A 22,220-nucleotide genomic window follows, 5' to 3' on the forward strand; every position below is an offset into this window, starting at 1 on the left:
TCTCCACACTTCACCCTCACCAACGAGTAAGATATTTTCCTCACTTACAACACTTTCATCCAGTTCAGTTAAAGATGTAACAATTTCTTTCTTCAGAAATCGCAACAGCAAAAGCTTTGTAACAGTTCGAAGTTTAGAGTACAGAACATGTACAAGGGGCTCCTCCATCTGAAGCACTTCTGTTGATATCCTTGAAAAGTTTTGCACTTAAGATGACAAAATTTAACTGCGCTTTTCAGAAGAATAATAAGTAACAATTTTCTGCCTTTTTCCATTTATTTTTACATTTTTCTTAGAAAACTGCCAATGCAAAACATAAATAACATGAAAAGATGATTTTATCCCCGAAAAAAAAGTAACTTTTAGAGTCAAACTTGAAAAAAAGTGACTTTTAGTGACCAACTTGAAAAAAAGTAGCTTTTAGTTTAAAAAGTGACTCGCTGTGAGCCCTGAAAAAAATCAAGACCATCAAGAATGTATTAAGTGAGTCAGATAGAATCTATATATTAAAATGCTAGGTTATTGTTCTATTCATTTTTATAGGTCATTTTGAGCCTATAAGATTAACATTGCTGCTAAGGCAAAGTTAGGGTTCATATCCTTGTGTTAGGCAACCAGTAGAGGAGTTGCGTATGGCGAATTAACGGACATTGCAGGCGCTTTGCTTTAACGTATTGCATGCAGGGAAAACCTATTATTGCATACTGTCAACTTCAAAGACCTCAAGAGATGCAGTGAGGCATCTTCGGACGGATATGGATTTATAAGGACATCATCTGTCACTTCTCGAAGTTCGCCACGAACTCAACCCAACACCTATATATTAAAATGCTACCTTTGTATAGGTGTGTAAAATGATTGGACAGCTATAGTGAGGACGTGGGAAGGAAAGCCATGGTAATATCAGAATTATGCGCTGAGTAGAAAGCGCAAATTCAGCTAGTCTGTCATTAATTATTTTCAAGACATTCTGTGTCGTGTACACATGAATAACTAAAAGTTAAGATGTCAAACTTCTCACCCAAATTTCTGTTCTATAAGAAAACGTTTGGAAACAGTTATTAATTTATTTACTAGCATTTTGTAGATACAACCTTACTCACTTTCTATATTTTTATATTCTTCAATTTTTTTTAAAGTTACTCACTATTTTTTTTTTTTTAAAGGTGACATTAGCGAGAAGTCTTAAGAGGAATAATAAGTTGAATTTAGCGACAATTGTAACGTGATCTTGGATATTTTATGTTGATAGTTATTTCTATAGACGCCTATGGACCCTTACGGACCGATTGCTTAAAGATCTCTTTCAACTAAAAGTGTTATACTTCTGGCGTTTCTTTCGTGTTTAATTTGCTTTTGTATAAGTTTCACTGTCGCTTCGAAACTTGTAATAGTTTCGCAGTCGAAGCCGTTAAAACTAAACTATACAACTAGGAAATTATTGAAATGAAACAAGTTGAAAATGCAGGAAATGTTTCAAATACTGTTTAAGTTTCAAGTTAAACTCTTCCTCTGTTTATACTCGACTATTCTCTAGCTCAATGGTTCTCAACCAAGCACTGAGCATTATTGCTACCGCCGGAGGTATTGATTGGTACAGTCTGTCTCGATTTTAACTAATTTTTTATGATTTTTAAATTCTAAAATTTCGCCACACACTTTAGGGGACTGCGTAATACACTAGTGTGTCGCGATACATCGGTTGAGAACTATTGTTGTAGCTCCTCGCACCACTAAAAATAGATACTGTAAAAAAAATGGATACACTAAAAAACAATACATATCCAAGTAAATAATAACAATACGTATCGGAACGTGAATAAAACTAGGAACTTGCTGGAAACACTTCATTGTGATTGATTTTCTGTCGCATTAAGTTTCTTCTGCTTTCAGTTAGTCTACCGGCAACAGAAGGGCAAGAACAAAAAAATCTTTTCGGGAACACTACATGGGATGTTCGGTTGACTGAGTTAATTCATGATGCCATTCACACATCAGACTAAAATAAAAGAATGACTACTCCAATAGATTGAAATAAATAAAGAAAAGAAAAAAAAACAAAGAGAAATACAAAATTAAATTCAATTATTTCCATTTCGAGTCAACAGAGATTTTATTAATTCAACTACTACTTTTCCACTGTAAATAAAATTGAGAGAAATATTCACAAGAGAATAGTGGGATTCCGAACGTGAATGAAACATTTACCATTATCTTACACAAGCGCTACATATTTACTACGAAGTAGGAAGAGTTGTCCAAGTGTTCAGGTACATTCTCGACAGTTCGTTTACGGACACTGCAAGATTACGAGGTTGCGGTTTCCAAAGTGTAAATTCAGGAGAAACTGTTTCGGCAATACTATAGGAAATAACCATATCCTGTGGCCACCCTGTTTCTAACTCCTAGCAATTTCTCCCTTAGGAGAGGCTTGTTAAAGATACAGTTTAATAGGTAATCCCTTAAGTAAAAATCGTGACATTATTTGGACATCTTGGAATATTCAGTAAATTTTATTTAATCAAAATCTGCACATTTCGTTATATGACACCACTAGCTATGCTTATAGCTTCAAGATGGTATACAACTTTACTCTGAATTTTAGTTTAAGTTTCTCTGCAGCGTAGTACCATGCTGATAGTGTCCACTTTCACGATGAGCTGACTGCTACTAAATTCAAACGTTAAGAGCGGAAAGCTGATTTATTGACAAAACATTGTTAGCTGTATTTCCTGATCTATTTTTCTTGAATGTCTGGGAAGAAGTTTCATTTTATTTTGTGATTAATAGTGGCGGATAATTTGATGTAGACCTAGAGTACAGTGGATCAGACAGCACCAGCGGATCCAAGAGTAGTTTGGAGGGGGCGGATCGCCTCATAAACGATGAATGTAGGTTTGAACTAGACTTTTACATCAAATCAGAATAAAGTAACAGAATATTTTATAGACCCATAAAAATATAGCTTTTGAGGGGCGGGCAGTTGTCTCCATCACCCTCCCGCGGATCCGCCAGTGTCAACGCCAGAGTGCTCTCAGTGGAAATGAGAAAACAAAGCATTGTAAATGGAAATAAATGTGTATGTTTCTTGTTTCTATTTTCCTGTACAGCTTTTACGAGCTTTTGGTGTTAATTTGCTGTGAAAAATGGTCACTTCAGGAATTACTTTTCGGTTTGTATCTTCGTATTTTGTCGGGATTTTAAAATGACTTATTTTTAAAGTATTGTAACTGACATTGTTGGGCATAACCTTTAAAAATACCATCCATTGGCAACAACACCTAAAATTTTATCAATAATAATAATAATAATACGTTTAATTTTTACCGACATGTGAAAAATAAATGATAAGTTAAGTGGTTAAGCATCTACCAGGATTATCGTGGCCTCGATACACGTGCCTACAAACCATTAACCATGGGTATCTTCCTCGGATACACACATTGCAAGATTAGACCCCTATAATTCGATGGACGATCTTATCCTATTTATATTTTACACTAAATACACAGCTAATATTAATTCTGCAAAATAGGGAGACTTATATACTTACCAAATTCCGGATGAGCGGCGTAGAATTCCCGACGTTTTCGCATTTCTGAATGATACAGACCAGGAACCAATTTATAAACTATATCTTGGAGTGCTTTGTCAGGCCTAAAAAAATAAACAAATAAATAAATAACACGAAAATAAATGTCCTAGGCAAAAAAAGAAAGAAAAAATAGAATTCGAAAACAAATGAAATTATTTCTGTTGGCAATCTTTAACCTTTAGAACACGAAGTAACTATATTTAGTTACCTAAAAATAAGGCTTGGGATACGAAGTAACTATTTATAGATACCTTGCAGTTTGCCCACTAAACCTAATTGTTTTTTAACTTTCTGGGTATCTCATATATGCACTTGCATGTGTTTTATTCAGGAGACATACTAGGCAACTGCAGAAATTGGCGCCGTATCCCAGGCTTTATTTTTTTAAAAGGCTCCGTAATCAAAAGGTTAATACTTTATGCTTGATGGAAATCGATACAATCAGCTTATCAACCAAATTCTTATCGTAACAAAATGTATTTAGGCGAAACTTTACGAAAGATAGGGTTATATATGGACATTCATACCATCAATAGATGAAACCATGGAATATAAAGGATATTCCATAGAGAACGCCAAAGTTGAACTCAATACATTTTTTTCTGTTTTGAAGTTGACAGACCTGTTCTTACTATTAATTGTTGTTACTTCGATTAACATAGCTTCAATTGCTTTGAATTGCTTGTTTTGGCTTTGTCATGGGGCAATTTACGATTGACAAGGGAAGAGAAGGATATAATATATCAAAGTGGAAGATGGTTTATACACCAATCGAAAGCACTAATGACGCCTATTACGAAACTGTAATAAAAATTTTCCGAATGAATATACTGTGAGTTATATGAATGTACAGGGTGTCCAGAAAATTCGTTTCCACCCCTAGAAATCGCAAACAATGAAACAGATGCCAAAACAGGGAAACACGTGTTTGATCATTTTAAAAATACAACGATCAAAGCAAAAAATGTTCTGCCAGGGCCACCCGCAGGGTCCCAGGTGGGGTCCATTCTAAAAATTGCCAGTGGTAGCATATCGTTGGAAACCTGTTGGGAACTGAAAGAAGACGGCGTAAGTCCGGACTCTCTAAAATTACCGTGTGTACAATGGCAGCAGGTCAAAATGTCAGCAAGAACATTATAAAGTCTATGGCCACCCCAAAATACCCGAAACGGTGAGACTGATGTCAAAACAGGAAAACAAATGTGTCATTTCAAACTACAATAATTGAAAATAGTGCTAACTACGATAACACTGTGCAAACATCTTGCGTTTTAGTTCTTTCTGTAGCGGGGTTTTAGTTTGTTTTCACTTTGATTCTTGTACTCAACGGAAAGAAAGGAGATGCACCTACCGTGAGATTCTGCTCTATGGGCCCGGTAATATCTAAATAAATAAAAATAAATAAATAAATAAAAATAAATAAATAAATAAATAAAATGAAAAGCAAATAAAGAAAGTAAAAGAAATAGTATTTGACATCTTTGTGTATAGAACTGACTAGTTAACATATAAAATAATGGTACTTATGCTCCTTGTCTGCATTATAAATTATAAAACGATTAAAAAATGCATCAGGAACAGCGAATGCGTGCAAATGTCTCACAATGACAAGTGCAGATTGCAAAATGGAAAATGAATTAGCTCCGAGAACCGAAATGAAGATGTACATTTTGACCGGCCGCCATTTTACTCAGGGTAATTTTAGAGAGTTGAGACTTGTCCCGTCCTTTTTCAATTCTCAACTGGTTTTCAACGATATGCTATTTGACCCCCTTAACATTTGCAATTTTTGAGTTGGACCCCACCTGGGATCCTGCGGGTAGCCCTGACACAACACTTTCGGTTTGATACGTTGTAGTTTTAAAATGATGAAATATGTGTTTTCCTGTTTTGGCATTTGTCTCATCGTTTGCGATTTCTAGGAGTGGAAACGGATTTTCTGGACATCCTGTATATTCATATAACTCATTCAGTATATGCATTCGGAAAACTTTTATTCCAGTTTCGTAATAGGCATCATTAGTTCTTTCGATTGGTATATAAACCATCTTCCACTTCGATATATAATCTCCCTCTCTTCCCTTATGAGCAACGATTCTTATTGTGAAGACGTTCTATCAAAGTTGTAAAAAGTGCAACGCAGACTGCGAAAATTTCGTACGCTACGGAGTCTACAAGTATACGTCCACAAACACGCTTTTTTTTTTTTTTTTTTTTTTTAACTGAAGGCGGGAATCACAGGTGTGATTGGAAGCGCCGGGACAAACTGCGCGAGGGCATCAATGATTTTGATGGGCATATAAATGTATGCAGATTAGTCATGGTAGACATATACCTAACATTGTTGGAGATATTATTGATTACTAGAGCTAGGAATTTTAGGTGCAAAATTTTAGTTTAAAAAGGTACATTTTAAAAAAAGTGTGTAAATCTCAATCCATATAGCAGTATTAAAACTAACTAAATCACATACCATAAAATTCACTCATGTATTAAAAAGTCCACCTACAACAAGTCTCAGTATACAATATTATAAAAAGTCACAAGTCTAGAAAATTGTTCGAACAAACAATTTAGCATTTCAATGAAATTCAATAGCCCAGAAAACCAATGATGATATCAGATTTTCCCCAAGGAAGACTAAATAAACAAAGGGTAAGAATAGAACTGTGAATATACTAGTAACCCAGCTAGAGCCCAATTGAAGAAATTGGGACGGAAGAAGGATTCTCCTGTGCTATCCCTGAAATAATCACTATAAGTAAATATTTATGTGTAGTAATGCACATAACATTATCGATTGGTCATAGCCATGTTTGGTAAGTTGATGTTATCACCTCATTTATTTTCTATTCAATAGCTTTCGCTAACGGGACTGCACTTAAGGGTCTTCACTACAGCGGAATTAACTACCGCTAAGTTTAGAGTTTTTTCTGTAATATCTTCAAAACAAATAAAAATATTGGAAAAGCAGAAACATAGTGAACTAGACAATACGAATTTGCATGTGATACCGTTATCACAACTGATCTATCTGCTTTTGGTATTTACAGAAATCGCAAAAAAAAAAAAAAAAAAAAAAAAAGTTAAATCTATCTAATCTATCTACAGTTTGCGATTCACAGTCAGGTAAATTTAACATTTTCTTGGTTGACAACACTAACATGTAACACTTTGATTTTGATAAAATTTGGCAGGTAGACACTATACATAAAATAAACGAATACGTGTTTTTTTTTTATTTCCTGCGGAAAAACGGTCTTAGAAGGCAAAAAGCCCCCACCCAAAATTTTCAGAGTTGACGGCCGAAAGGCAAGAAGTGGACCGAAGTGAGTAAAATTGTGCACAGATATTGTAAGCATAAAATGAAGGAAAAAGCGTTTCGTATTTTTTCTGGAAAAAACGATTGGGTGGGGTACGAACCCCTCCAAACCTTTGAACACGAAATATCAAAAGTGCGAATAAGTATACGTCAGGCCTAAAGGACATGAAGAATTGCAACGAAACTGTGTAGGGGCAATACGCAAAAAATAAAGAAATACATCTTTTTTATTTTCTGCGGAAAAACAGTCTTAGGGGGCAAAATCCCCCACCTAAAATTTTGAAAGTTGACGCCCGAAAGGCAAGAAGTGGATCGAAGTGAATGAAACTGTACAGATATTGTATGCGTAAAATGAGAGAATACATATTTCGTACTTTTCTGAAAAAAAAAAAAAAAGAAAAAGAAAAAAACTGTTGGGTGAGGCACAGATCCCTCCACACCTTTGATCACGAAATATTAAAAGTGCTAATAACAATAAGTCAGAAGTGCCTAAAGGACATGAATAGCAACAAAAATTTGTGTAGGGACAATACGCAAAAAATAAACAAATACGTATTTTTTTTTTTATTTTATGCAGAAAACGGTTTTAGGGAGCAAAAGACCCCACCCAAAATTTTGAAAGTTTACGCCCGAAAGGCAAGAAAAATTGGACCCAATTGAATGAAATTCTGCATAGACACTGTAGACATGAAATAAAGTTATTCACCTCTCCAAACAGCTGGGGACATAAACTAACAAGCATTTCATACTTTCATCAATATAAGCATTGGCAGATTTTCACTATTTTAACACTAGCAGTTTCCTACCTATATTGTGTTTTATAATAACATTTAAGGAGGGTTACTCCCTTACAATGTTTTTCTGCAAAACAAAAACGTGCCGATTTATTTTCTGTTTACTGTTGATGTACCAAATTTGAAGCAAATCGGATGGGGACACTTGGGAAACACGAATTGCCTTGTTTTACATACACAATATCTACACATAATTTCATTCGCTTCGGTCCACTCCTCTCTGCGCTTCTACGGCACTATTTACTGTTTTTGGAGGAAGACTTGGCCCCAACACTGTTTTTCTGCAGAATAAATAAATAAAAAAAAAAAAAAAAAAAAGAGAGAGAGAGATGTGTTCGTTTATTGTCCCTACATAAAGTTTCGTTGCAATTCTTCATGTCCTTTAGGCACTTCTGACGTATACGCACTTTTGATATTTCGTGAAGGTTCCTGTCCTACCTAACAGTTTATTCCAGGAAAATACGAAACACGTATTCCCTCATTTTACGTCTGCAGTATCTGTGCACAATTTCTTTCACTTCGGTCCATTTCTTCCTGCCTTTCGGGAGTAAAATTTCAATCTTTTCAGTGATGGCTTTTGCCACCTAAAACCGTTTGCTGCAGAAAAAAAAAAAAAAAAAATATTCGTTTATATTTTGCGTATTGTTCCTAGGCCTACACAATGTTTCGTTGCAATTCTTCATGTCCTTTAAGCACTTCTGACATACTGCTATTAGCACTCATTATATTTCGTAATAATAGATTTGGAGGGGCCGACCCACCCCGTTTTTTCCAGGGAAATACGAAACACGCAATCCCTCATTTTACGTCTACAATATCTGTGCACAATTTCATTCACTTCGACCCACTTCTTCTTGCCTTTAGGGCGTTAATTTTTAAAATTTTGGATGGGGGCTTTTGCCTCCTAAGACAGTTTTTCCGCAGAAAATAAAAAGCACGTATTGGTTTATTTCTTGTGTAGTATCTACCTGCCAAATTTTATCGAAATCGGATTATTACACTTGGAAGTTCACATGCTTGTGAAACAATCGCCTGCATTGCACCATTATGTGTTCATCTTCGGACAGTTGCACCAGACACTTCCTTGCTTGAGCAACGTTAAGTGTATGACGTGCGGTATCAAGATAGCCGTCAATGGGTCTTTTTCTTCCACGCATATAGAACTAATATGTGTATTACTAGATGTCCCCAAGCCTTCGAATCGCTGCAAATTGTGCACCCTCTGCCTGACTGTGAACTATTAGGAACGTGACTGACAGACTGAGACGTCTTGGTTTTATAATAAGGAATCAGCAGTTTGTTTTCATGTTCACGAGTGATATTGGAACGACGCGTCATTGTTATTCTTTAAGTGTGCTTGTGTCTGTCTTGCCATAGTTTTTCCGCGACAGGATCATTGTCACGCGGCTATGATACCTTATTCTCTAGAACCCCTCCTCCCGATTACGTCGCATAGAACTACGTTACTACAAACCTTCAGCTCGCTGTACACTATAACTTAAAATAATGCTTAATTAACAGCTCTAATTCTTTACATTTAACAAATTTGTTTGTTGGAGATTGCTCACAACTCTCCCCGAACTCCACATCATATTTCTTATGCAACTATTGCAAGGACTTCGTTCTACACAACAATCCTGCAGGTAGCGACATCTATTAGCGAGATGCTTACTAATTTGTCGTTTATTTATTTTATTGTACCCCTGGTACTTCTACAACATTACAATCTCTTAAAGGGTGTTTTTTGTATGACGTTTCAGTATACAGTATTAGCGTTATATACAGATATGCGTTTTCATCGAGTGACCAACTTAAAACTGATACGCCTTATTTCCTTTCTGGCGTTCACAAATAAATAGGTGTTAGCCTCATTGCTTATCGGACTATATAGTTGGCTACGCGGAAATCTTGTATTACTTCTAAAAAGACGTAATTGTTGAGTTCGACAGTTTAAAAGTAATCGATGTGGAGAAATAGTGCAATTAGCAATTGAACGCTGAACTGATATCGTGGACTTTTACACAAAAACAAGTTCCATTGAAGAGACTAAAGAAATGTTTGTGGCGAAATACTTTGGTATCAAGTCCCCCACAACCAACAGAATTTAAGATCTATACAAGAAATGGAGGACTACAGGATCCGTTCGGAATGTAATGAAGAATAAGAGTCCGATATAAAACGGACGCATTTTGTTGAGTTGATTTTAGTTTAGCGTCCCTTTCAACAGCGAGACTATATGAGACATGGACCTACTGATTAACGTGGAATCCAAAACATATGAGCTCCCGCCGGGAAGGGCGCATTTGTCCGAAAGTTTTAAATAGGCAGTTTACATAAGATGTAATAATATAGTGATACATGCTTTGTAATCTGTAACTTTGGGATATTCACATATGTAGTAGTGCAAAAAGTCTTTTGCGTGAAAGGTAGTTAGGCAGTGATTCGTACCGGTTTTATGTGAGACGCTCTGTGCTATAAATAGGATAATCCGTTCCATAGATTCTGCAGTAACATTTTTATTACGCTAAAAATGAAATTACACATGAAATCTGAAAAGTGTTCCGTAACATCGTATTATATCCTTTTTTGCTAGTCAGTGGAGACAATTTCAAAACCATATGATGTGCTGTTGCCAATTTTAAGTATATACTTATATACATAGATTTAAAGGCTTACTCTAATACAATAGCATGCGAATTTTCGTTATTCTTCGTATTACGTCGTATAGATGTACTATTATATCACAATGTAGTCGTCACACCTTTTTAAGAAGTAGTCTACGATTTTGAGGTTCTGTCGTAAAAAAAAAAAAAGAAAAAAGAAAAGAAAAGAAAAAAGAAAGAAAGAAAATTGATTGTCACCTCAAATATGGCGAACACCACAAATTTCTGATTCGAATCAAAGTAAAAGCACTGAAAATGTCTCATTTTAAATATATTTAGCACCTTTGAAAGGTTTTCGTAGCTTTTATTGTCCCTTTATGATCTCAAGTGGACGATGCGAGTGAACCCGAGTTCGATTCGAAGGTGAAGTGTTCGTTCCGGATACAATCCAGAGTACCAAAGGCGCAGAATACAAGAGTTCTCCGGAACTCATGCACTGATTGAACTTTGAGTTGGAATTAATTTTGAAAATAATAATAATAATAATAATACATCACAAGTGGAAGTGTAATTTTGTAGAATTATTTGTTTAAGTAACTTGGAGTTTGATGACGTTATTTTGTTTTTAAATCTAAATAAAACTTTATATAATTGAATTTATATAAATTACAAGGGAGTCAATATGCGAAAATCTTTTAAGTATATAGCGGTACCACTGCAGGCCGGCATCTCTTTGCTCAGGCGTAAGCGCATGTGGGACCCAGTGATTGCAACGCTTGGAAAGGGGGAAGAGATAACCTTTTATTATGGACTGGGCTGCAGTTGATCCAATCTTTAAGGTTGATTGAGTTTCCTCGTATGTGATATGGCGATCATCTTTCACAAGATTGCTGCGACATTTCCATCCGTAACTGCGGTGCTAGGGTGCCGTACCCAGAGCGAGGTTCATCTTTCAGGCTTTGCCGATTACATTTAAATTTTGCAAACCAATTAAAAATGGTTCCTCGTGAAGGGGCTGAGTAGCCCGAAAATTTTTCTAAACGATCAGGGCACTACTCTTGCGTTAAACTGTATTTAAAATCGTAAACGATCATTGCACGAAAACCACGTCACTCGAGTGCCCTTGTTGCTGACTGTCAGGCTCAAACTAACCTACACTTCAGCCCTCTAATTTTCAAACAAAGCTGCAATTTTGCAGTTATACCTTTCACCAAAAGAGAGAATTCACTTTCAAATTATTTTAACAAAAGAAACACTGACCAAAGCTTAAAACACACTTTATTTTAAATTATAATAACGGTTTTGGATATCTAACACATCCTTCTTCAGATAATATCGAAAAAAAAAAAGTATAATTTAAAATAAAGCGTGTTTTAAGCTTTGGTCAGTGTTTCTTTTGTATAATAATCAATCCAAAGCCATGGATAGTCTTACTATCACTTTTAAACGTTATGTTTCAGTACGGCAACGCTAATTGAATTTTAGTATCTAATAACTTTCGATATAGCCCTCGTAATATAAAACGTATATATTATGAAATAAGTCGAATTAAGAACGGCTCATTTTTTAAAGTCGGTTAGGAAAAAAAAAACACCCAATTCAGTTCGGATTCACGACAGTTTAAGTTACCTTCGTATATCTCAACGTTTCCTCACGTGAAAAAGAAAAGAAAATATCCCGAAATCAAATCAAATATACCACAAATAGTGATAAATGGGCCGTTGGAATCATATTTATTACATTCTACTTTCCGTGATATCCGACTCTAAGGGTGATGTCGCGTGACTATTGCGATAAGCTTAACAAGTAACACACATCAAAGTCAGCACGAAATATCGGAGCAGCTGGCTGTTTTTGCTCTATAGCCTATACCGTTTACTTTTCGATAATAGGAGTGATTTCAAAAACAAATCACTGTTTGGCTTAGATTGATTTAGTTTAACGTCCCACACCTGCTAGGCTAAAGGAGACGTACAAATCAGTTATTGGCAGTGATAATGAACTTTGTATTAAGATAGTTGACAATGCTTGACACAAAGTTGTAATGTACGTACTTTAAAATTTAAGAATAGAATATTGGAAATTACTTACTTGAGGTTCAGGAAGGGCTTGGCTTTATGGATTTGGATATCACAGATTGGACATGAGCTATTCGTCTGCAGATATTTGAATATACAGCTTTTGCAAACTGAAAAATAAATAAATAAAATTATAGTTAATAACTTAATGCTTCATTTGAAATAGTTAATATGTTAATGCTTTATTTGAAAGAATTAATAACTGTTCTCTTAATGAAAAGGTTAAAACAATTTGGGCTTTTTAAAGACCAAGTACTTCAAAGCAAAATACTACAATATTACAGCAAAGCTAACACATTTAATTATTCACGTCCGCGTGGTCCCGGGTTCGATTCCCGGCAGGCGCTTCCAAAATTTCGGCGTACATTCAGCGTTGTAAAGTGAACTGGGGAGTCACATAAAAAAAAAAAAAAAAAAAAAAAAACGTGACGACCACTAGGTCTAGAAAGTTCCTGATGAGCCTGTTACGAACAGGGCGTCGCAGCACGCTGACCACGTGCTCGCCGCTGACGTAGTTCAGCCGATCGCTAGCCGATGGTGCTGGAACAGGCTTCAACCCACAAAATGGGCTGTTACGCCAAGTGGTGCTGATGGTACATTTGATGGCATCAGTAACTTTTCGTTTATTTAACGGTGTTGAATAACTGCGCCATCTTAGTTTTAGCCCATTGATTTATATGAGGAAATATTTTTTTTCTCGAGGGAAGCTCACGTGTAGTATTATTCAGGAGACGAGATGAGGAAGTTTTCCTGGTCCCGTAAATTTTTGTACGACTCTCGTCTCGTCTCGATTATCGAAGAATTATTATTTGTCTCGTCTCGATTTTCGAAAATCTTTTCTCGTCGCGTTTTGTAAATTTATATACAAAATTTATGCCTTTTTTTAAAATTTCATTACAAGTAATCAGAAACTTTCCGCGTCTCAAGAGATCTATGAGCGATGTAATACAACAACATTTAAAGCATGTATTTATTATTGGAGTATATTGAGTAATGACTTACGTATCTTAAAACGTTCATTACGTTCGTACATTCACTTTTTCAACTTATAGTTTTTATGCTCTGACTCATGTTAACACTAGAACAATGCTTGAGAACTAAGACTTAGGTGAACTAGTGTTACCCACAAGACTAGAGAAATTTCTAATCTCGTCTCGTCTCGAAAGTGAGACGAGAACTATCATGTTTCTGGTCTTCAATTTGAAAATGTACTTCTCGTCTCGTGATTAACATTATCCATGTTATTTGCTATGTCTACGTATCTCCACGCCTTATATAGTCTCTCAGTCAGTGTTGAACGAGATGTTAAACTACAAATCGACCATTTTTTTAGGATTTAAATTTCTGGACTTTCGGCATCTATGGCCATGTTAGCCCGTCACCTATGAGGGATGATGTCCCTTAGCCAGCACACTATCTGGGGAAAGGGAAGGAAGGAACCGGCCTGGGACCCATAACGTAGGTACCACCCGGCATTCGCCTGGTGTGAATAAGGAAAACCCAGGAAAATATCACTTAGGGCGGCTGGCCTGAAAAAGCTGTTGACACTTTTTCGACCGAGTGCCACCAGTGGGAACCAATTTTTGTTTTCTTTGAAACGGGATGGAATTTTTACGTAATTATGTGATTTTATTGATTTCTTCTTCCTGTTACATAAAATGTCACTTGGCTTTCTAAACTGAATTTACAATATATATAAGCATACACTTAATATTACTTAAACTGAATTTAATTATTAAATAATAAAATTTAATTTTTAAAAAGGAACATTTAAATAGATTTGATGCAGAAACCAGTACAATTAAACCATTAAATTCTAGTCAATTTTAAAGAAAACAATAAAATGGTGCCCATATAAAGCAATAAGCTAGAATGCAAGAATGGAGCAGTGTTCGACATCGTTAACAGATTTGAAACATCCATCCATCCCTAAAATTTGAAAAAAATCCATCCATACAATTATGTGGACATCTTTTCTGTTACATTGAAACGTATTAAATGTAGTAATGTTACCAAGTAGCCAAATAGGTATGATCCATCGTTCGATTTCCAATTAGGACACAGATCTCCTGATATTGTCCCAATATCGTGACGAAGCTGGAGAACTACGTATATCAATTAAAGTGTATCGAAGATGTAGACAAAGCGCCAGAGACTTGTAAAATTAATATGAGCTTGTTTGATTGGAATTTAATCCCTTACCCTTAATGGAGAGAGAGCTACATAACAAAGGCCGATCGCATATGCTTTTACAACCCCGACACCAAACAAGTAACGAAACTAGCTGATGCCACCCATATAAAGGCCAACTGCAAGCCTCAATTTCACTTTTTTCCCCTCTCTCCTGGTCTAGTGCTCAATTTAGTGCGACTTTAGTTCAATTCCTGGTGGGAGTACAATATTATATATATATATATATATATATATATATATATATATATATATATATATATATATATATATATATATATATATATATAATCATTCACTTCCATTAACCATCCTAAAGGGTATAATTGTCGGACGTTAAACTAAAATTTTTCATTTTCACTTCTTAAAAATTTTTTTCTCAAAATATTCGGATGAGTTTAATTTTGGTGGCGAGGCTCTCCTAGCACTATGACACAATTAGGGAACTATCTGAATTAAATCCGTATGAAAGCCGGAAACAGTGCTACCCATAGTTACTAAACTTTAAGTTATCTGATTGGCCACAGTAGAGACCTACTGCATGCTGACATGGAAAACTATACTGACCTGAACGTACAGGAAAAACAGTAATTGTAGAATCATTCTTTTAAAAATGATTGCTTACGTATGATTGTGGTTATGTACAAGAAAAAAATCCAAGTTTCTACTTCTTTCGACGCCGCGATGTTTTCTTTTAAAACTTACACATAAACTTAATGACTTGTTTCAACAGCTTAGTTTAGTTCTTGTTAATGAGAAACCGACTGGCACGAAGAGGGATAGGACACAGTAGGTCTCCGTAGAAGTGAGTCATAATGGGAGACACTAATTCAACCCATCGACTCGTGCTCAAAATTTGGCCCATCTGATCTCTCAACCCACTTCATAGCCACACAATATCAATAAATACATAAGAATTGAAAATATACAAATTTATCTACAGATGAAAAATTGACATGTGGAGAATGCATAAAAATAAAAGTAAGAAAAAAAAACTTTCAGAAGAACGCGCGAAACAATTTTCGCTCACGCAAGCATTGGGATGCTCATGTTGGAAAGTGTGATTGCTGGAAAGGGTTCTTTAAGTTTAAATGTTCAAAATTTGGCTTTTCTATGGGTAGTGAATGAAAATACCGAAGATCAGTGTAATAGTTTGTAAAGATTCAAGATCTAAATTTGAACGAAATTGATGGGAACCTCTTCGTAGCCTCTCTCAAAATTTCGTAAAAGCAGATTTGTAATTTGCATCGTTCTATTTTCGATCTTTTTAATTTATTCAGAATTATGCATGTTAATACAAATGAATGATGAAAGTATGCACTTGGACTATTAAGCTGGAATTGAACGAGGCCAAATATCTCCATATTTCGTCGATACCAATAGGCGTACCTCAAAAATTGCTATTTCGAGTTAACACAGGTATCTTACATGATTTTACGAGATCTACTGATCGTTCCGCCTTCTCATCAACTTGATACCTCAGGACTGTAGCCCCCGTCACTTATGATGCTTAAAGATTCTTACTATGATCGGTAGATCACGTAAAATCATATAATGTACCGGTGTTAACTCAAAATCACAATTTTTCAGATACGCCTGTTAGTTTACTCCAACGATGATATGTGTACTACAAACCACAAGGGCACAGTTAGGGTACTATATTTTAGATCAAGAAAGCTTTATTAAGATCTCTCTTGACTAGGGAAACTGAACGGAAAAACTCAATAACAGATTAGCTGAAGTATCCATTCTTCTTCTGGTACGAAATAAAATTAATATGAAACATTTCAAGTGCGTAATCTGTAAACGTAAGTTTGAATTTATTGGAGTGCTTGAGTTACGACGCAGTTAAGTCGCTTTCTAGCATTTGAAAACGTTTGATTCACTCGATATTGTGATAAATAAAACGAGAGAGAAATAGTTATTATTAGATTTTTAAAATACCTTGTAAACTTTTCGCCTATTGTCAGTTCCACGAAATCTTAAGTGATGATAGGTAGCCGATAGTCAACTTAGGATAACCAATGAAGCCTTTGTTGAAATTTGTACAGTAAATATTTTTCAAGTTGTTCTGTGCTGTATGGTTGCGAAACATGGTCGCTTACTGAGGGAAGAACGCAGACTGAAAGTGTTTGAGAACAAGATCCTACGACGAATATTCGGACCCAAGAGAATCGGCAATGGTGAGTGGTGGAAACTTCACAACGAGGAACTACATAATTTATATCGTTTACGAAACATTGTTAGGATCATCAAATCTAGGAGGCTCAGGTGGACAGATCATGTAGCCAGGATAGAAGAAAGTAGGAATGCTTTCAAAGTTTTAACAGGAAATCCAATCGGAAAATGGCCATTAGGAAAACCTAAGTGCAGATGGGAGGACAATATTAAGATGGTGATCTTGCAGAAATAGGAATACAAAGCAGAAACTGGATCCAGTTGACTAAGGATAGAAGTCAAGGGAGAATCTTTTGTGAACGTGGCATTGAACCTTCGGGTTACGTAGGCCATAGAGTTAGTTAAATATTTTTCTAGTAAAATAAAAATACTAACGCGTAGACATTGCTAAATCCAAACCATTTTTTAAAAGATAAGGTTTAACGGCAGCAATGAAGGATACGTAATTTTTGACAGAAACTCGCCCAAGTTTTGTATTAGAATTTGAATACTATCCTAACCGTTCGCGTAAGTAGTATAGATATTTTGTTCAACGTTTAGAAATTTAAAAGGTACGGTAATTTTAATCCATCAGTTCTGCATACCGGGAGATAATACATCAGTTACAGAACTTGGCAACTTTTTAGTGTACCCATGGAAGGAACACACCTTTAAGTCATTTCTTTCTTTCTCATGCCAGTCAAATCATGCCTTGTCATTTACGAAGAGACACCAATTTAATTATCTTGGGCACACGACCTTCCTCTTTTCTGAAAGCTGATTGATTTTAATGTCCCATTTCAGCACCGAGGTAGCATGAAACGGGATCTACTGTTTAAAGAAACCCGAACCATTACTTAGGTTTCTATCCGAGTTAAATGCTAGCACCGAGAAACAAACCCTAAACCACTTGCAGAAAATGTGCGCACTTTACCCACTCGGTCATGACGCACTCTCTTGAAGGGCTACTTATTTAAAAACCAGTATGACTGCAACACAATGAAAAGTTCAAATGAAATAGACAGGCTCTTAATAAGTTCATGTTAAATCTGCAGCTAATAAGGTTTTAAATAATTAAATATTAAGGATCCAAATTAAAACTTTTCACATAAAAACAATGTTAGCATTCATTACAATCAAACAACAGTTTGTTATCTGTCTACCCTCGAACAATGTTCCGCCGTTGATGTGCCATGTGAGACCAAGCATGGCCTTGCTCCATATTTTCAGGTTCTTCCCAAGACGGAAGCGGCCTTCGTTGGTAGATTTGCTGGAGGCGGGACAGGTTCGCAGCTTATGTACACGCGATATGATATAGATATATAATGAGGGGAAACAAAGAGCTTCCTTTGTATAATTGACACACACAACAGGCAAAATGTGCTTATCGAACTCCTCTACATGGCCGCTAATAATCATTGTATTGTGTTGTTTACGTAAAGAAATATTGGAAGAATAGGCCTACATATTTACTGATATAAAATGTAGAGTGAGAGTATACCTATATTATACAGTATATATAAGTTTATATATGAACTGCTTTATGTAACAAGTCTTTCTTCAACAATTGAACAAATTTGTCAAAAAAGAACAGTTCTATATAAAATAATAATAAACAAACATGATACTTCATTTAAAATTCAAGATTACTCAAAAGTCAATGTTAAGTGCAGCATGCTATTTTTACTTTACGGCGCAGAAACATGATCATTACGAAAGAGTGATGAAAAAACTAAGTGAATCATTCGAAACGTGGAGAAAATTTGCTATAGATAGACTGAAAACCAAAGGGGAAATTTAGCAGAAGCTAGAGACAAACACACATGAAGATAGTTAAAAAGAACTGAAGTGTGGAGTGTGATATTAAAAAACTTGATAACCCTCAATATACCTTTTTTGGGGTATTTACAGCAGGGTTGTTTTGTTTAAAACAAAATGTTTAAAACAAATGATTAAAACTTGATTTTAAACAATTGATTTTGTTTAAAACAAATTTTATATACTGTTTAAACATTTTGTTTTAAACACGTGTATTTTTCAAGACTTGTTTTACATACATGTTTATTTTTATTTTATTTTATTTTTGTAAAAAAAAAAAATCTGCCAGAGAAAGATAATGGTCTAAAAGTGCTTCCAGGCCCGTAGGCAGGGAGGGGCTAGAGGGGTTACAGCCCCCTCTAAATTATTTTTGCCCCCTCTAAAAAACACACTGAAGAGGATTTTCAAACTGACACAAAACTAGTGAAATTCTTGCTATTATAATTACCAAATTAAATTCAACTTTGCGAATTCTACCCATTTATGTGTAAAATTATATATTTCTTTGCTAGATGCACCAAACATTTTCAACTGCCTTTACCCATTTCAAGAATTTGAAACCATGCCATGTTATTGCAACCACGACAAACATCCAAGAATACCAAGTGCACTTCCAAACAGCAATATCATAGTTCACAACGTTAGTTGTGAATATAAATAAACTGTAATGTCTCTTATTTTGGACGGCAGAAAACTGAGTACAAATGTTCAATAAAACATATACTTCTATTTTGCATTGATATAATCTAAAGTTGCTGTAATATAATTTTGTTCTAATGTTTAAAAAATAAATACTTCAATTTTAATTAATATCAAACAAAGTACCTCGCAAAGAGCTCGTATTAAGCATACAAAAATGAAAAGAAAAAATTACGTTCGATTATACATATATAATAATATTTTCTTTTAAGTTTTTCTATTAATAAATGCAAGTACTTTGGTCTCAGTATTTTTATCTCATCATTCTTAGGAGTTAATACAAACAAAAAGTTGCAGTAAAGGCTTACCAGAAATTAATAATTTGTTTAAAAAAAAAAAAAACCTACAAAACAGCCCTTACCACTGGTCTAGTGAATAGAGCGCGCGTGTTTGAATGTGATCTCGGGGTTTGATACCCGTGGAATTCTTGAAAACGAGTCCATTGAAAAAGAAAGATGCTATTTTTTTTTTTTATCTAGACCATGCTAGACCAAGACCAAAGGTTCCAGTGCAAGACCAAGACCGGACGTGCAAGACCAAGACCAAGACCAAGACCACCCGGGTCTTGGTCTTGGTCTTGCATTTGCTCATCACTAGTCTTAATCATTGCCCCCTCAGTATTCACTTCTGCCCCCTAAGAAATCAGGCTGGGTATGGGCCTGAGTGCTTCTCATTCAAAAGACTATTTTCTTCCCATGTGAATGTTTTGATTTCTTGTGGCTACAGGAGGTCAATCTACAATTTATTTTGCTTCTTTTTTTCCCCTTGTTTTTAACGTTTCTTGTATTGTTTCAATGCTTATCAGTTAACTTGCGAGAAAGTGTTAGTCGAAGGTTAGACTACTTATAGGACTGATATTAAAAAATAAATAAAAGAATTATCATGGAAACAAGTTTTTCTGTTGTATTCAGAAAACAAAGGGTTCTTTGCTAAATTGCGCTTCTGAAATATCGCAGGCATTCGTTGACACAGTACATGTTGGTTCTCAGTTTCTATACATACATACTTTAGAGAAAGAAAGAAAAACCACGTGACAAGGTGCAATCTAGAGTTTTATATGGTTACCACTGGAGAGGGGCGTCCGTTTAGAGGTCATCTGCCCCATACCCCAGGGGCGTCATTTAAGGGGTGGGGAGGGAAAATTTCCCCTGAATTGGAGATTTATATAGATTTTATTAATAAAATTGGAGTAAATCAGAGAAAAACGCGAAATTTTACTTATATCAAGGGGTCTTTCCCTCCCCCCTTCCAAAGCAAAATCTCAAATGACGCTCCTACCCTACCCTGAATTTCAGATGTTGGAAGCGTAATGCAGATTTCCTGAGCAAAGTCCACAGAAAAAAAAAATGAAGTCCTTATACCGAACAAATACGGACTTTGATCACCATATCTATTGACTGTAAGGAACTATAGGCCTACATTGCTCTCTTGTATATTTGTTTGGCCTAGGATTCCAAAAGTTTCACTACTTTCGAGTTTCGGGCCTACTTAAAATTCTGGAAATGGGCCTAAGCAACTTTCCAGTTTTGATAATCTATATTTTACCCGTATTTATTCGGTGTAAGGACTCCGAACTTGTTCTGTTGGACTTTGCTTATCAAAAGGTTTCTAAAACTGCCTTACTGTCCCCAAAATCTGAGATTCATGCGGCCGCCCAAAGGTAAAGGGAAGTATCTACATTTTGGTTGTTTTGAGAACAACAGCAAAAAAGGCGATTTTTGATCATTAACAATACTGTTAAAGACTTTGTTTTCTTTTCGGCGTCAATGAACACTTAGTGTACTTTATGTAAGGATGTGTACTTTATGGTTGTATAATTAGAATAGGCCTACTTGTGTTAATAATGAAAAGTTATTTTAGGCGTTGTTTTTACATTTCCGTGTTTTTTCCGAAATCCTGGACTAATTATACCATGAACTTTTTAAACATATGTTAATCTCCTCTCTATACACAAACTATATTCAACGGTAATTTTAATACAGTTATTCCAAACTTGTGGGGTTGGGGAGGAATGCATAATGCGTAAATAAAATCGCTGCACCTCTGTTTTATCTATATATATCTTCACCTCGAAATGTTTTAAAAGGTACCTACATTATACCCTATAATACAAGTAGTCTTTAGCAAAACGAATGAGTGAGTATGATCGATGTTAAGATGTTAATCGAGGCTAGTAGGATTATAACAAAGAGTTGGGGATTCCGATTCGCTTGTTGTAATGATTTTTTTTTTTTTTTTGCTTTGTTTATAAGCAGAAATAATGAACTTCCATTACTAACAAAAAATATTATAAGAAGCCACTGTATTTGAAATATAGAAGAAACCAAACAGAGATTGTGGTTTTAGACAAACTATTATTTCGCCAATCTGCTGAAGTCTGCAGGTATCTAATTTCATGCACATGCCAAGATATTTATACAGGCATGACAAAGAGGAACGCATAAACATATTCGGATTCCAAACACAACGATGTCTAAACATCGGACCTTCCAAAATACCTAAAAGATTTAACGCCTAACATCAATAAAGTAAAATTGATATTATATATATATTCATTCGTACCAAGACTTTTTACACTCGAACGAGGGCATCAAGATAAATTTGGACATGGGTATCCTAGACAGAAGGGGAATAAGATTATTGATATCTGATAGTTTTGATGAGGATAAAGATTCAAAGTGTGTTGAAAACAGATTTTATGAGAAAAAAAAAGGAATATGAGACACACACTAAAAGGTGTTATTCAAATTATACACTTTTAGTGGGGGAGTGTTGAAAACAGATTTTATGAGGGCAAAAGAAGGAGGAATAAATGGATATGATAAGTTGTATAAAAAGTGATAGTGCATAGTAAATTATAAGAAAAAGCCTTGAAAAGAGGAACCATTAATAAGTTTTTCTTTGGTTATAACAACTTGTCCTAAGGGACAATGGAGATAGAAGTTAATGATATCTTTTAATTGT

The 22,220-nt window shown here is 35.2% G+C and overlaps 1 protein-coding gene across 3 annotated transcripts in view; it reads right to left on the bottom strand.

Annotated features, from left to right (window-relative positions):
- LOC145671197 (uncharacterized) overlaps positions 1 to 22,220 on the bottom strand; it is a 358,295-nt gene that overhangs the window by 60,703 nt on the left and 275,372 nt on the right. For all 3 annotated transcript variants that reach the window (XM_081740048.1, XM_081740050.1, XM_081740049.1), the window contains exons 3-4: positions 12,406 to 12,502; positions 3,554 to 3,657 (exon numbers count right to left, since the gene is read on the bottom strand). In XM_081740048.1, the coding sequence (XP_081596174.1) occupies positions 3,554 to 3,657; positions 12,406 to 12,502 (201 nt within the window). The remainder of the gene's footprint in view (positions 1 to 3,553; positions 3,658 to 12,405; positions 12,503 to 22,220) is intronic.

This window comes from Thermobia domestica, chromosome 15 (genome assembly GCF_964235325.1).
Source record: "Thermobia domestica chromosome 15, izTheDome1.hap1.1, whole genome shotgun sequence".
Lineage (NCBI taxonomy): Eukaryota > Metazoa > Arthropoda > Insecta > Zygentoma > Lepismatidae > Thermobia > Thermobia domestica.